The following is a 16,743-nucleotide window of genomic DNA, read 5'->3' as shown; positions in this document are numbered from 1 at the left end:
GTACCTTACAAATATAATACAAATTTTATATATTTATATAGTATCAGCTACAGTTTCTATTCAATGTTATTCAGTTATTAAACAGAAAATCTCAGTGTTTTTCATTTGGATGATTTGATAACAACAAAACAATTGGCCACTAGATACATAGACATTTATGGACCCTAAACATTTGTCAAAAATGAAAACTAAATTAAACCTTCAACTAAACTGAATTTGAAATAAACACTGAAAACTACAAACAAATGAAAAATCCCAAACTATAATAATGCTATTTTGCAGCATTTTGAAAGCCTCCATTCAGCAGGGTTTCCCTCTTTTGAGGAGCTGGTGCTGTCGGCCAATCAGAGTCCAGTATTATGACTGTTCTGCCTGACTCAGTCTTCAAATTCATTCAATTTAACTAATTCAATTACATTTTTAACTGAAAATGTATTTCCAAAACATTATGAAGAACATGATTGTTATCCTGAGCCATAGTATATCTGAAAACAAAATCATGGCAATGGAATAATATGGCACCTTTAATTTATGCATGACTGTAAGACAGAGTTTTCAGAGGCTCTCAGTCTTTTTCAAGCCAAGTCCCAGAGTCGGAAGATTTATTCTGATCATTCCAGTTGCTTGGATACAGTGTTTTGACCGGAATGCATTGAAAAGGAAATTCACTCACAAAAGAGCCAAATCCTGAGGCCTGAGCTTCTCTGGTGTCTACTGCCAACTGAACACGCATTCAAACAGAGCAATGAAAATCACTTCATATTTAAAACCACTTGGAGTTTAGAAACACTTCCCCTTGTTTCACCCTCTCCCCCTCCCCCCGTCTCTGCTGAAGTGAACGCTCAGCATCAGAAAGAGCAAGGCGTGTATTAAAGATGATGGCAGGCACCTGGAATCCTTCCAGGCCTGCCTGGTTCTTGGAAACTGCCTTTTAACACCAGCGTTATTGGAAAAAAAACACCTATACACTCTATTCTCTAATACAATCCTCGGAGGAGAAGCTATCTTCCCGCCGCTGATAGCTGATTCTGCATATCAGAATGCACTGTATGCATTAATGAGGCACGCTCTTCCAAGTATAGATTCTGATTTGCAAAATTGGAGATGGAAATTCTGATCTCGTTGTCATGGGCATTGCAGGTGGAGCATGTAAGAGAGGCAGCATGTAATTCTGAAAATATAAGCAGCCTCCTAGTACTAAAAGTTAGGTATTAACTTTTGCGCTGACTGAGCTGACCCATACACTTTTTTCCAAGCTTCTTAATCTTTTTCAACCCAAGTCCCAGAGTCGGAGGATTTAGTCTTATCCTACTACCAAGTCTAAGGGAAACATGGTACTTTTGTAATGTGGGCATCAGAGAAAAACCCATAGTTTAAGAAGCACCGCTCTATATGAAACCTCACTGTGGGCTAATGGTGCAGCAGGAGTTATTTCAGGTCAATGAGAACATGATGAACTCTTGACATGGATGCTGCCTACCTGTGGTGTGGATAATGATAGATAAGCACTTGTAAACTGGGGCAGAAGCTGTTTGAAATTTAACCAAACTGTATTAATGATATACCCAGACAAGCCATAACACCGCTTCAATCAAAGTCATGCTTACATAAGTTATCAACAGACTGTATACCAATACAGAGACGCACATATAGTGAAGTGCAGGCACGTGGTCTGATACAACGCATTTGTTTAAAATATTGATAATCCGCCTCCATACAATAGGAGACTCACTCCTCCAAAATAAAATAGCAAAAAAAAAATCAAAATACTCCAGCAAGTACACAGTGGATCAGTCCATATTTTTCTGTCTTCAGGATATAATACATGATGTAATTTACCTGCTTCATATTCCTCTTCTCTAAAAGGCCCAGTCCATAATAATGGGAATACAGTGCCCCCTACTGATGCACTATCACCCCACTATGCTATTTAATGAACTGAGAACAGTTTTACTTTTGATGCAAGAACTGATCGAGTGATGCAATCATTGGAGTAAAACTTGTAGTTTGAGTTATGATTATTCTTTCTTAACACAGATATGCTGCTGACTGCTTGACTGCTGCTGAGCTTGAGAAACACTGGAAAGTGAAAAACATGACCCAACATATGAGCCAGGTCAGGGTCATCAAAGGTATTCTTAAAAAAAAATAAAAAAAATAAAAAAATAAAAAATCTTATTTTCATTGCTCATTATTTAGGAAAATGCAATGTAACTTATTTATGCACAAATATATTTCGATAGCGAGTAAACCAATAACCTATTATGTGTTTTACTCTCTTGGGTTAGGGATAGCAATCCTTTTTGTAAGAATACAAATTATTATTATTTTTATTTTTCTAATTGTGGATATCCCATCTTAACTTCATAAAACACGGAAAACATCAGTTCTAAAGTACCTGATCCAACTCTTTTTACAGTTTCATAATGTACCAGGTTTCGTTACATGATATTATTTATGGATGTTGTATGTCAACCCTTTTAACCACTTGAATAGTTGTCCATATTATGTACTGTAATCACTAATACAATAATCTATAAGTATGACTGCTGGTAAATTACATTGGTTGGAGAAACCTTCAAACACATACATATACATTGTCTTTTTTTCTTTTCACATGTTTTTTTCCATTTTTCCTTCTTATATTTATTTGTTCTCATTCATGTATTCATTCATTATTTATTTATTTAAATTGCTTACCTCAAGCAGCATGGACTGAATATGTAACAATTTTTCATTCCTGATGAAGGAATGTGAATATAAAAGCATGGCCTCTGTAGACCTGTTAATGTGACTACATCATGTACATGCACATGTCTGTTTTCTTCACTTCAGTTCACTTTATTATCCACAAGGAAGATTCAGCCTGCAGCGATGCACAATAAAAACACAATGACAACACAGATACAACACAAACACAAAAAATCAATCGTGACACAATTAAAAAGGATAAGATAATAAAAAAGACAAACTATGCCAACAGAAGAGCATGGAGTGTCCCAATATCTGTTATTGATTGGACATCAATTATTTGTGTGTGCATATGTGCATGGATAAAGTTATGCACAGTATATAGTATGTGTAGATGCTACATTAATAGGTATATCATATCATTATATAGCATATAATTTATGTGCATATATATATACATACATGAGTACACATGTATATTGTATTTATTGCACTGTGACAATGTGAGTCCTCATGGTCATCGCACAGGTTTTTTTTCTCTTTTTCTCTTGTTTAGGTCCATGGACACACATTCATTGCTTTATGCTCCCATAATATATTCATAGTCTGTACATTTGCTGTATATAATGTACCTTCATCCATATGCACATTTTTCAGCCAGATTCTAAATGTCGGTTTAGGTTAATCATGACCATCAGAGCAGTCCTGTCAATATCAAAAATTTGGATAAACCAAATGTTTTTAGGTTTTCAGACAAATTGTTTGTTGCCAGTTTCTGCTTTTGGAGTATAGGTCCTTTGTTAATTTTGTTTATGGATTATGATAATGGAAGGAAACATGCATACCTTCATGTATTGTGAAGGTAATATCTAGTAAATCATTATGTTGGCTAAGTTTTTCTCTGTTTTAGGTGAAGCTTTAGATCACCCCTGTTCGCTCAGGAGTTCAGTTGCTACGGGATTGAACTGAACAAACCGTTCAGGCAGATAGGCAGTGCCACCTTTTGGTCAGAAAGCATGGTACAAATGGGAGTCATTTGTTCATTCAGTGGTTTAGCAGCTCACTGATATTGAGCAATTTTATATAAACTTCTATTTTTACAAAAGTATAATTTTTACAAAGGTGACACAGGTGAGAGGTGAAGAATTCAAACATTACTACTGTGTCTTCCTCTTAGTAAATTCGTCAACATTTCATGAGTCTACGTATGGGCACTAATTAGCTTCGGTAAAGTGTAGCCTATGAACAAGAAACAAACAACTAGAGGCATTAGTGATTTCTTTTGCCAATTGCCAAAGTTGGCTACCTTCAGCTAAACTAACTGGCCACGTGTCTATATGGAATGTCTTTTTGTTAGAAGTGACACAAAAAATAATATTAATTGTTCATATTGTAAGCTCTTGTCTTACAAGTTACTGGCTAGAGCTAAATTGCATGGCTAACATTCTAGCTAGCTAGCCAGATCCAGCTCACACCTGTTTGCTAATTATTTTCCACAATGCTCTAATATTATGCTCAGTTGGTTTTAGCCTAATGCAAGATTTCAAGACAGTACTTGAAATACTACTTGTGGTAACATTTTCATAGATACATCCATGCATGCAAGATAGGCTACTCAACCTCATGTGTTCAGAGGTAGTTAAAATGATCAGCAAGCCAGCAACAAGGCAGCAGACAATAAGTAGCCTAAGTTGACTTATACTGCATTTGGTTTGATAGCTAATTTATGTTTTAAAATATATAAGTATGTAGGGCATAGTCTTTTCAAATGCTAGTCTAAACTCCAACATTGGCACTTATTTTTTCTGTGCCAGAAAGTGCAGGACCGGACCATGATGATCCTGTGTAGGTGAGGATTAGCTGGGAATGAGATGGCCAAAGGAAATAGCTAAAACTGCCGAAAAAGGCTGTGCTTGCAATTTTTTTTTTTAATGCCGTTATCTCGAGATCACACGTTATTTATCTCGTGATCTCGAGAAAACGAGCTTTGTTATCTCGAGATAACGAGATAATCAACCCGTTTTCACGAGAAAACAAAATGTCGTTTCCTCTTATTACTTATAATTTTTATCAGAGATCAGGAGCCATGCCAGCATGCAGAGACGGCGTCTTGACAACTGACAACAACGTAACTGCAGCAAACAAAACTACACATTTATGCCTTGACTTACTGTTCAGTTATGAATCCTCCCCGACAGTCATGACAGTGATCTTGAAGGCTGAAATCAGGTGTGATCAAATGAACCAGACACTCATTTTCGAGTTCTCCATAATTATCCCGTGATCTCGAGAAAACAAAAGTTGTTTTCTCGTGATAAATTATACCGTTATCTCGAGAAAACAAGCTTTGTTATTTGGAGATAACGAAATAATTAACTCGTGATCTGGAGATAACGGCATTAAAAAAATAATTGCAAGCACGGCCGTTCTCGGCTTCCGTAGATAATCGTGATATTTATTACAATTTAGGACAGGGGGGCTGCAGGGGATTCTGCACAGGTGAGGAATTACTTCCTGGGATGGCTGAAGGAAAGAGCTAAATATTTTACAGCTAGCTACAGTTAGACTTCATACAATTAGCTTGTTGACACTCATGGCATTTATTACATAGGGATACACTTCTCAGTTTTACTCTAAATTTCACTATTGCTTTGCACTTATCAATGCACACTGGACAGGATCATGTCTCATGAATGGATGTTCAATTAATTTGCTGATTGGAAAAATGCTCAAACAAAGATGTATTGCAAGGTTTTGATGAGAATAAAATAAGTTATAAAATATTGATGTAGCGTAGGAGAGTTTATTTTCAACTTTAATAAATCATATAGTACTGTGTCGTATAGTTCTGGAAACACACACACAGGAGCAGTTTCTCCTCTATTTTTGTACATCAATGCGTAAGTCACATAAAGATTGTTGAAATTGAAATTGCTTTCAAAGGTCAGCATCAAACTGGGTCAATGTTGAAATAATTTGAACTTTGACTACAGAGACTACAGAGTGGAAATTGGAAGCAATGAGTTCCTCTGAGGTGCCACCACTCTCTCAGTAGGAAAACAATGGTCATGTGTACCGTGTGTAAGAGCTGTGAATATTAGTTAAATAAATATTAACAGGCAACCAGTGTAGAGAAGATAAAGTAGGCGTAACATGATCCTGTGACATGCATGGTACACATTGAGTGCCTACATTTTCATACTTTCATACAGATCAATTCATTTTTAGTGACTTTATTCAAACGCCTCTCATAATCTTCATTTTAAACATCAGCCTTCTGCTTGACTAACAGAAGGCCAAACTGCTTATCCCTTATAAGACATGAGTCTATTCTCTGTTGGGAATGACCTGAATACTTGCAGAGTTCAATTTGCTATTCACACTCGTCCTATTATGCAGGAGCTGTTGAGCGTTTGCTTTGCTGAAGAAAGTTTCACATCGCTGTGAATGGGCATTGCATTCAAAGTGGGAGACAAATCAGATGCCAAGGCTGGCCTGTGGCTGGTTACTAATAAGAGTTTTCCTTGTGGCTCTTAGATAACCTGGGTGCATGTCTGTGTACAGAAGAGGTCATGCATACAGTAATAGTTCAGCTAATTTTATGCAGTACATGCATTTCTCCGCTGTGGGTATCAAATTAATGACTAAGATGCAACTATGAAAACTAATGAAACTAGAAGGGCACTCGGAGAGCGCAGACCTCCGCCAAGGCCAATAATCCAGTCTGCTATGATATGCAAATTTCGTGAGTCGGATCCGGATCCGCTCCAAAATTTAATGGGTTCTTCCTTGGCCCGTGCTACACCCTTCCACAAAGTTTCATGAAAATCGGTCCAGTAGTTTTTCCGTAATCCTGCTGACAACAAACAAACAAACAAACAGACAAACAAACAAACAAACAAACAAACAAACAAACAAACAAACAAACAAACAAACAAACAAACAAACGGCACCGAAAACATAACCTCCTTGGCGGAGGTAACTAACTATGAAACTAATGTTCCAATGTTTGATTTGGTAACCGGCCATTGAAATAGAGCTGTGGATATGAATCTTGCACCACAGCTGCATGGTCTCTGATGAGCAGTCAGGGCCAAGTCTTGTTTAAAGAGTTACGCAACTGAAGCGCTGTGGGATGACACTGAGCCAGCCAGCCTGTGGGAGGGGACAGTAACTCAACTCTGCAACTCAGAGGACTGCACTCCACTCACTCTCTTCTCTCTCCACGCATTCAAGGTGATTGTTTAATACTTCTTCCTTGCCCCACTTAGTATGGGATTTACGATGTACTGCTTGTGTCTGCTTGACTGATTTAGAGTATGTGAAGGAACTTCTCCAAAGCAACTGTGAATCGTTTTGCGATAGCGGGTTATGGAATGCATAAATTATCTGCTATCGGCGATTTTTAACCATTGTGTTTAATGGATTGCAGGTGTCAGTCATGGCTGCGGAGGCAAAGCAGAGCGGTTATGAGGGCCGTTATGTCCAAGGCTTCCAGTTCTACCTGAAACACTCGGGGGAGCACAAGGCCATCCTCCGGTTTATTGACAGCGTCCTGCCAGGGGAATTTGAAAGGTAGCGCAAGCGGGGTTGGGAGGGCTGCTTGCTTAAAAACACAAGCAGCTCTCCCAACCTATGAGATAGTCCACTCCCCAAAGTGCTTTGTTTTAAAAGAGTGTAGCAAGGCTGGAAATACCGATGACTCAATGAGTACTTGGGCAGCTGCTCTCTCTCTCTCTCTGCTGTAATTAACTAGCTAGTGTCTTGAAAATAACCTTTGTGTCTATCTTATATTCTAACTGCATTCTAGTCTCTCTGCACAATCCAACAAGTAATTACCTATAATTTAAAAAATAAAATAAAATAAAAGATTAGTTGCCTTTTTTCTAATGAGATTACTATAATCCTGCTACATATAATCCATTGCTCTCCATTCCTGAGTACAACTGTGAACACACTCAAAAATGTAGGTGTGTTAATTATATTATATATTATATTATCTGACAAACACTTGGCAAATGGCAATAGCTTCAATAACTCAAATTGTGTTTCTTAGTATATTTACACAATGAGTATTCTATCTCTTGTGTTATGTACAGAATTGGAGCAGGTAAAAGCAACCTGGATGTTCTTGGTGTTGGGAGTGGTGGAGGTGAGTGATGAAATAAGTGTTTTCTCTGTGATAGGTTGTTGTTTTTGTCACTGTTTTAGTCCAACTAGCACTTAAGTGTAGGCGAAAATTCAGGGGGGTGCGAGAGTTTGCATTTGTGTGTGTGTTTATGAATTTATCAACAGGTCCTGCATTAACATCTCAATAAAAAACTACTTAATATTAACAGAGTTCTGCTTGAGGCTAATTATGCAGGAAAGGTAAAATTGTATTAATAATACTAACTACTGCTTAGTTACAGTCATCTTCTTTCAAATTTAACAATAACAGAGTTCTGCTCGAGGCTACAGGCTACAATTCCCCTAAAAAAATGAATACTAAATCCGAAGTATACTACTGAATACTCTTATCGCAGGGGATTAGAGGGCTTGGTACAAGCTGTGGACTGGAGCTGTTACTTTATGCTGCACCTACAGTGTAAACTGTCAGCTTTGATGTGAGGGTATTTTCAGCCATATTGGATTAACAATGAAAGGACTGCACCCACTGTTGCTCATGGCTGCTTCTATTGTACAGTGGCTAAATGCATTTGGAAAAATGAGAGTTTAATAGGAAGATTATTATGAGAAAACAGCTATTGAAGGTATTAATGTCTGTCTCTAAGGTCTGTAACATGATGATTTAAAGCTGGTTTGATAACTCAGACCACTGTTTAAAAAGCAGCAGTCTAGTCTGCCTAATGGTATTTTCAGTGAATACTGAAGTCATTGGAATACTGTCTGGTTCCATCAATGTTGTTGCAATTCCCACTGGTCTCCACTAGAGGTCAATATAGGTCATAGATTACTTAATGCACCTTTCAATGGCTGAAATCCCATAATATCAAAATTTAAACAGTCTGGACTTTAACCTCATAGTCACTGTTTCATATCCAGAGTGATAAGACTATAGAGCGCACACACACACACACTTTTTTTTTTTTTAATCAGAGTGTACCTGAACTTTGAAACAACCCTGTTTGCTAAAAGGGCTATATAAATAAACTTGACTTGAACTTAGTTTTGAATCATTGTCTTGGGTCCTTGGCCTCAAATATTCAAACAAATATTCAACTCACAACACTGAACAACACTGGAAGGTTGTCAAAACCAAAGCAGCGTTGCACCAGAGCATTTGTATCAAGCAGTCTGAAGATCCCCTTGTTTATTTCAGGGGAGATGGATACCCAGATGCTCTCTATCCTCAAGTCTACATTCCCTGCTGTTCCTCTCACTGCTGACATAGTGGAACCCAGCTATGAACTAACAGAGGAGTTCAAAGGTACTGCCGTTTCAAAACACCGCACATTACCTCTGCTGTTTAATTGATGTTTTTATTATGCTCTGGAGACAATTAAGACTGTATATGAGTTCATTGTTTGTACTGGTTTTGTATCTTGTAATCAGTGTTTAGGTCATGTCTTGTAAAATGTTGAAATACTGTATATACTCAAGCCATCAGTCTCATCAAGTGCTTTGTTGTTGTTTTTTTTGTCTAACTTGTATGTAGCATTGGTAGCAAAGACTCCCAACGTTCAGAAGATCCCATTTGTGTGGCATACCATGACAAGTGCAAAATATGAGAAGCAAGTCAGAGAGAAGGGAAACATGAAACGATTTGATTTCATACACATGATCCAGGTATTAATTCAAATTATGTTACAAATGATGTCACGACAAGAAGTGTGTGAGTTTGATTCCCGGTTCTTTCTGTGTGGAGTTTGCATGTTCTCCCCGTGTTCTCCTGAGTTTCCTCCCACAGTCCAAACACATAGAAGTCAGGTGGATCGGAGACTCTAAATTGCCCATAGGTGTGAATGTGAATGTGTCTGTCTATCTGTGTTAGCCTTGTGATGGACTGGCCTGTCCAGGCTGTCTCCCTGCCTTCCACCCAATACACGCTGGGATAGACTCCAGACGATTAAGCGGGTAGAGAAAATAAATGAATGTTACTGCGTATATTGCAGATTTAAATGTTTCTAGGGTTCGGTTGTATGGGAAAGGCTTGCCATAAAAGCACATTTGCCTCTCTGCTTAACAGATGCTCTATTATGTGGATGACTATGCTGGGACTCTCAAGTTCTTCCACAGCCTTCTGAAAAACAACAGCAAGCTTCTGATCGTCCATGAAGCAGGTCAGTAGAACATGATACTGATTCACTTTACTTTCATGAACAACATGGATTTAAAGAGGCTGTGTAGCATTTTTAAACGGCAATATATTATTGTCAAATGAATTGTGATACCTTGGTACAATTACCATAAACAAATGAAACCATGATCAAGAACATTGGTAGACTCTATCTCGTCCTTGGCTTTGGAAATCTTGGCCTTTCATTCCTTCACCATCTGCCTTGTTGAGAAACTCTGAACGCTTTACCTCAGTTTGTAATGGAAGAACAACAGGCCAAAATTGATACAGTTGCTCAACATCTTTAATAAGAAGGCCAAGAATCTCTAGTTCTGTAACACTGTTGGTCCATTTTTTTCTGGAACTCTGCCTGACGGTATTTTCTCTCATATCCAGCCAACAGTGGCTGGGACATCCTGTGGAAGACTTACAGGAAGGAGCTCTGCACCAAAACCATCTCCGACTACCTCTCGGCGGGAGACATCGAAGTCCACCTGAAGAGTCTGGGTCTCAAGTACGAGAAGCACGCCATTCCCAACACCATCGACATCACGGACTGCTTCACCCAGGGCAGCGAGCTGGGAGAGCTTCTGCTGGATTTCATGACAGAGCAAGATCACTTTCACAGCTCCCTCACCCCGGAGCTCAGAGCGGGCATCTTGGACCTTCTCAGGAACAAGTGCAGCACCGAGAAAGATGGCAGGATTCTGTTTGACTGTACTTTGAGCAGCATACTCGTTTACGCTTGAGTATATCCTTCTAGAAATTGAGCATTGAGAAAATCTCAATGCATTCTGATTTCTCTTCTTGTATGTCACATTTTCTCAAGACTTTATTTACCCGTACCGAAGGTGCAGTTTGCCATGCACAGTATTTCTGTCTTTTTTGCCTACAATTATTCAACAAACCAAGTTGTTTTTCTAATAAAATGATCAATAAATCAGTCCCATAGATGTGATTTGGTGATGTTATGGTCATGTATCACTGCTACAAAGACATGTCATACCTGCCGAAACATATATTCAAAGCCTTTACAGACTGACACACAAATATTAAACCATGCAGTAAACCAAGTATCATGTCAACCACTGGTCATGCAAAATCGTAGAAAGCACTAATTAGCTGTAATGAGCTTTTCACATGAGAGCACTGAGAGTTGAAGTTAAAACCCATGACATTTTCATATAAATACATGTTCATTTTGTTACTCTGAGCGCTTAGCACCAACGATGGACACAAAATGAACAAGCAGTAAACATGTTATCCTCCACAAATGATGCAGAGTTGTAGTGGGTTCATAAGTAGAAAATATGTAACCTCATGTTTCTTGATTGTATGTGGCAGGGAAAGGGCGAGAAGAGGTGCCATTCATTGGCGTCCAAGATACTGTGCTTTTTTTGAGCAATGCCCAGTGTCATTTTCATTTGGTGAGTGAGTTCACCACCATAACATAAAAGCGACAGTCTTGACAGTCTAGACCATATGTATGTGCTGTGCATTCTGTGTTTGCATGCCTAAACTGTGAGCTGAATTTCAGATTTATTGCTCTCTGAGAGCAGCAGACCGTAGGTCTCTTTGCAGTTTGACTATTTGTGGTTTAGTATAGTGGTAATATCTGACTTCAGGTAAGATGAGGTTGTCTTTCTTTTACTGGACAAATGAAGGTGAATAAAGAATTTAGTTCCAAATTGAGATATCTACCATTTGAAAAAAGTTACACCTACTTTTACACAATGAAAGCACACAACTAAAGCACAATGATATGATATTTTTGAAGGCTTGTATGTAACTTACGTCAGTTGGCAGCATATTTGGAAGGTGTCTCTTACCTGGTTGCCTGGCCAAAACGACCCATAGTCTATGTATGTGCGGTGATGGAAAAGGTTATTAATTTGAAAGGTTTTGCATGCAAAATCTCTCATGTAAAAACTTGTTCAATTTCCCTTGAGGGAGCTTAATTATTAATCCAAAGGACAAGCCTCTGAAAATGCTGAGCTTTCCCATGATGCTGTTCAACCTAAAGCCAGCAGTCGGTGCTACGTGTCCGAGAATACAGGGAATCTTACATCTACATGCTCTAATAACTCCCCAGTAGATGGTGCAGTGGATTTACACTTGGATATCACATTTTAAACCAAGGATGATCACACCAACTTTATTAAACATAACCAAAAACAGTCAGATATGTGTATTGTTATAGTAAAACACTATGCTTTTGGAGAACATAACCTCAAAAACAGTGACCTCCATCACATGCTGTAGTATTACCCCTATGCTGTCATCTCCCACTCATGTAAGCTTACACAATGACATCCGCATCCTCCATTAGCAGAAGCACCACGCATGCAACCAACTCCACGCCGCCCGCCGCGCCCGCGCACGCATGAAACCCCGTCAAACCACCGAGGAAGCTCTCGTCTCAGGCTATCCGGCAAATGTATTCTGGCTGCTCATTTACCTCATTAGCTTTAATAGATCAGTAATTGAAATTCATCAGAAATTCTTGTCAGTGCACTCCCCCCTGATGTCAGCGGGCTTTCAGCACCTGCTCAGCCTCCATTACCGGGGGTCCTCGCCGGGGCCCTCTCATACCACGGAGTGACAGAACATTTGTCACCGAGATAATCAACCTCAAGAAGCTGCGCGCCGCTAATGCTCTTCAAGAACTATTTACTTCAAAGGCCAGTTTGGCGCCTTATCGCGGAATAAGTACTCTACTCTACACTAGATAAATGTTGTGAAATATTCGCGGATCACCTTGTTTTCCAGGAGATTGAAACACAGGAGATTGATTGTAATCAGAAGTGCTGAACAATGAGGAAGCTGGGTATTGTTATTTAGCGTATTGCTTATTTATTTTAATATCTCTATTAGCTGGTGGCATAATGGCGAGCTAGTGGGTCTCGGAGGTACGTTTACCTTCCCCCTTCATCATTAGCATCAAACTGTGGCTCATCGCCTTCATATTGTACAGACGACGCGGTGAAAACGGCGGCCTGAGCGTGAAACATTCATTCTATAAATACCGTTGGACTTGGTGCAGCTGTGTCTTGCTCGGCAAAATGTTAACATAGCAGTGAGAAACATCCAGGTGAACGTCACCGCTTCCCAAGAAAAGACTGCAACTCTGTTGGAACCATCTGGCCAATTATCAAAGCTGAACTTCCCACCTTTGGCTCTAAAGTGTTCACCAGTGCGCACTCACACACCTTTAGTCAACTAATGTGACAACAGGCCTGCACCGTACGTATGTGCTGTGCGTTCTGTGTGTGTGTGTGAGCCTAAACGGCGAGCTGGATTTCAGAGTTATTGCTTTCTGAGAGCAGCAGATCTCTTTGAAGTTGGACTAGCTGTTGTCTAGCTGTCTGTTGTTGTGTAGCATCGTGAAAATATAACTCGAGCTTGTCTTTCTTTTCCTAGAGGGAAGAGTTTGGTTTACAAAAGGAGATATCCACCGTTTGGAAAAAATGTGACACCTACTTCTACACAGCAGCAGCACAAACCTAAAGCATGGTATGATGTTTTTGAAGGCTCGTATGTAACGTCATAACACCTACGATAACACAGACTGGACCCTCCAAAGGTAGTGACACCTACTTTCACAAAACGATTAATGGTACAAAACTAAAACTTCATATGATTTTGTAACATAGCACGTAATTTCCAAGCGAACATTTTGACATTGAATAGATGTTGATATGCAAGTCCTTAGTCGTCCATAGCTGCTATCTGCATGATTTTGTGAAATCAGAACCCAAATATCTTCACGATACCAGTTAAAAAAACTGTTTTGAGATACATTTTTGCAGAGTCAAAGTAGGTGAAACGCACACCTGTAGTGATGAGGTGCCGGCCAGCGAAAACGAGCATAAAAATAGTGAAAGTAGCCGCACACTCGTAGCTCTGATGCAATAATTTATTGAGACATTAAAAGCATGTCTCAATAAATTATTGCATCGGAGCTACGAGTGTGCGGCTACTTTCACTATTTTTGAGATACATTTTTACCATATCATAATATCATATTGTGGAAAATTTTGCGTAACTTCCTCCACATTGTCGTCTTTCAAATGCTTGCTGTGTTAAATCCTCCGATGAAAAATAATAGCACTTGTGATAATATAGGCTGGACCGTCTTTATTTTCTAGAGGTATTGAACAATGAACTTCATGTCATGGTATTTCTCTACAACGGATATTCGGCGTTTGGCGAAATGAACTCCTCAGATGTCTTTCCTCTTTAATACGGCCTCCTCTCCTCCTCTGATCCCCTCTGTGTGGAGAGCCGGCAGCAGCCAGCGGCCTCTTCTATCAGCCATCATGTCAGCAGTGTAGACCTCTCTGAGACCGGAGCAGGACATAAACTGGCCCTAAAATACATCACACACAGTTTAATGGGCAGAGGCTGCGGCCAGGCCTTGAAATATAGCTCTGATACCGGTCCTGTAAATGGCTGGGGCTCTGTGGCGTATTTCATTCTGGAGAATTAGTCCTGTTAAGCAGCTGCTGTTATATAGCAGCTGTCCTCCACGGGGCCCGGCAGAATATGGCTCTTTGATTGACGATTCCCAGGATTTTTTGGGTTCTGTCTTGTCGACGGCATCAATTAAATCACTAAGAAACAAGGTGGAGGGTGGAAATTCCGGCTGCGGGGTTCTCTGTCTTCTCCCTCCCGCTCAGGTTGAGTTGTGCTGCAGAGAAGGTCTTAAGAGATCCTACGCAGACTCGCAGGCTTAAATCAATCCGAGGCGATTAACTGCAAATCAGAAAGGGTGGAATGGCTCGACTCCGCTGTAATCAAGTTTACCTCTGTCTGTCTCATTAATCTAGTGAACCCGGGCCTTACAGTCTGATATTCGGGATCGTTCCTCCGGGTCTAAATATGGAGAATCGTCACAGATAAGCAGCGATGTTGATGTACGGGCGTTGCGATGGTGCACCGTATTTATTCTGCATGTCACGTATTGAACCTTGTGGTGTGGGAAATAATAAACCCTGCCAAAAAAACACCATTAATTGACCCCCTCTGTTCATATCTTGATCCAGATAACAAAGCACATTTTTTTTGGGGGGGGGGGGAGATTCATAAATCATATACTGTGGTTTGGGCTTTTTGCTTTTGTGTGACAGCTGTGAGTCTCATTCTCCGCTGAGGAAAAAGTTTAGACTGAAAAATAGGCTACTTCAGAGGAAATTTATACGTGCCTGAGAACATGTGATAAAATGCTGAGAAGTAAACTGATATTGGCTCGGAGCCATGCTCTTTTAAGCCTATATTTGATAAAGAATAGTCACTGCCACATGTTCACTTTGTCAATAGAGAGAGTGGCTGAGGGCAACATCCTCCTTAATTACACTCAGTGACATTCACCATCGAGAAGTGCCTGAATTCTCCTCACATGTTGCAGGCTCCTTGTTTACTGTTGTGGAATGTAAAGGAAAAAATGACAAAGCCTCACGCAACTTTCGTTTTTCGCTCATAAACTTTTTGCACAGATGATTAGGGTTTGACAGGTGTACCAGTTTGCCGATATTGGCCTTTTATCAGATCAGGGGAGAGCGGGGTAAGATGAGCCAGTTTTTACTCAACACATTGTTATGTTATTTGATAGGGACGATGCAAGTTAACATAGTTCCAATACAGAGCATGAAACTGATGTGCTGCACAGACTAATTTTCAACTCTTGTCCCTAGTTGGGCTTTTACATGTACAGTGTAATTAAAATATACAGCTTTCAGTATCATAAAACCACAATACACTACAGATATGGAAATACAATAAAATACACATACCACAATACACCAATACTTTCAAATGAACTGGGAAGAATGCAGTTAAACGAAAGAATAATGAAAATACAACTTCTTAAAAAAAAATGTGGTCCTTCGGCTCAATTTGCCCCATGGCTTTTGGCTCAACTTACCCCACAGCCACCTTTTTGGGAAAAAAAATGGTCTTCTCACTTTTTGCTTTAATTAATTGATGTGGTTTTAGTCGCTGGTAATAGACAACATTTATTGTATACATGTTTGAATGTAGCTAAATTGGTATTAAGACAACAGCCAATAAACAACGAATGTAAAGAATTTACTTTTTGTTGTAAAAAACAGTTTTATGAGCATAAATGTACTTACTACTTGTCCTATGTGGCTGGTTCCATCGTAGCCATGTTGAAATGGAAGTCTCTTCCTAAATGCCTGGTTATATGATACATAGTGTTTATCATTGCTAGGATACAGGGGGTGCCTCATCTTACCCACTGGCTCATCTTACCCCGCTCTCCCCTATCAGCCAATTATGTCGTCCACCTCTGATATGATGGAGGTTCCTCCCTGCAGAAAAACAATCCGGAAAACCTGATATGACATTTGAGTTTCTCCACACATTTTATTTACTCATATAACATTTTTGTAAATTAATTCATTTAAAGGCAGTAATGTATCCCAGAGAGTCCCTACTATTGAATAGCTGAGCTGGGTCCTGCCTTAAATAACCCCAAAAGAATTCATTAGGAAGAGTTTTAGTGTCCCATCATGGTCTAAATGCTGTTTCAGAGGCTTTTCCACCCTGACGAGAATACAATTCCGGGATGAAAACACTGAAAACTTGTCATTTTTTGGCATGAAAATGGTCAAATTAAAGCTATTGAATATCGGCTTAAAATATTGACTTGCATCGGTACCGGCCTTCAAACACCCATATCAGTGGAACCCTACAGATGATATCAGCTATTTTTTTTTTTTTTTACTGCTGCATTACTGCTGAGGATGCTG

At 39.4% G+C, this 16,743-nt stretch overlaps 1 protein-coding gene across 1 annotated transcript; it reads left to right on the top strand.

Moving 5' to 3' along the window:
* The first annotated feature begins 6,888 nt into the window (after positions 1 to 6,888).
* LOC139641021 (histamine N-methyltransferase A-like) lies at positions 6,889 to 10,912 on the top strand. The gene is made up of 7 exons (XM_071515231.1): positions 6,889 to 6,927; positions 7,124 to 7,266; positions 7,791 to 7,843; positions 9,014 to 9,121; positions 9,350 to 9,480; positions 9,881 to 9,974; positions 10,367 to 10,912. Exons 2-7 carry the CDS (start codon positions 7,133 to 7,135, stop codon positions 10,717 to 10,719), a joined length of 873 nt encoding a protein of 290 aa, XP_071371332.1. The 5' UTR covers positions 6,889 to 6,927; positions 7,124 to 7,132; the 3' UTR covers positions 10,720 to 10,912.
* Positions 10,913 to 16,743: the final 5,831 nt, after the last annotated feature.

The sequence above is a fragment of the Centroberyx affinis genome, unplaced genomic scaffold, assembly GCF_046629955.1.
Source record: "Centroberyx affinis isolate AG114_WGS23_722 - 3 ecotype Tasmania unplaced genomic scaffold, CSIRO-AGI_Caff_v1 ptg000332l_1, whole genome shotgun sequence".
In the NCBI taxonomy this organism is placed as follows: domain Eukaryota; kingdom Metazoa; phylum Chordata; class Actinopteri; order Beryciformes; family Berycidae; genus Centroberyx; species Centroberyx affinis.
This window is presented reverse-complemented; position numbering and strand designations above follow the sequence as displayed.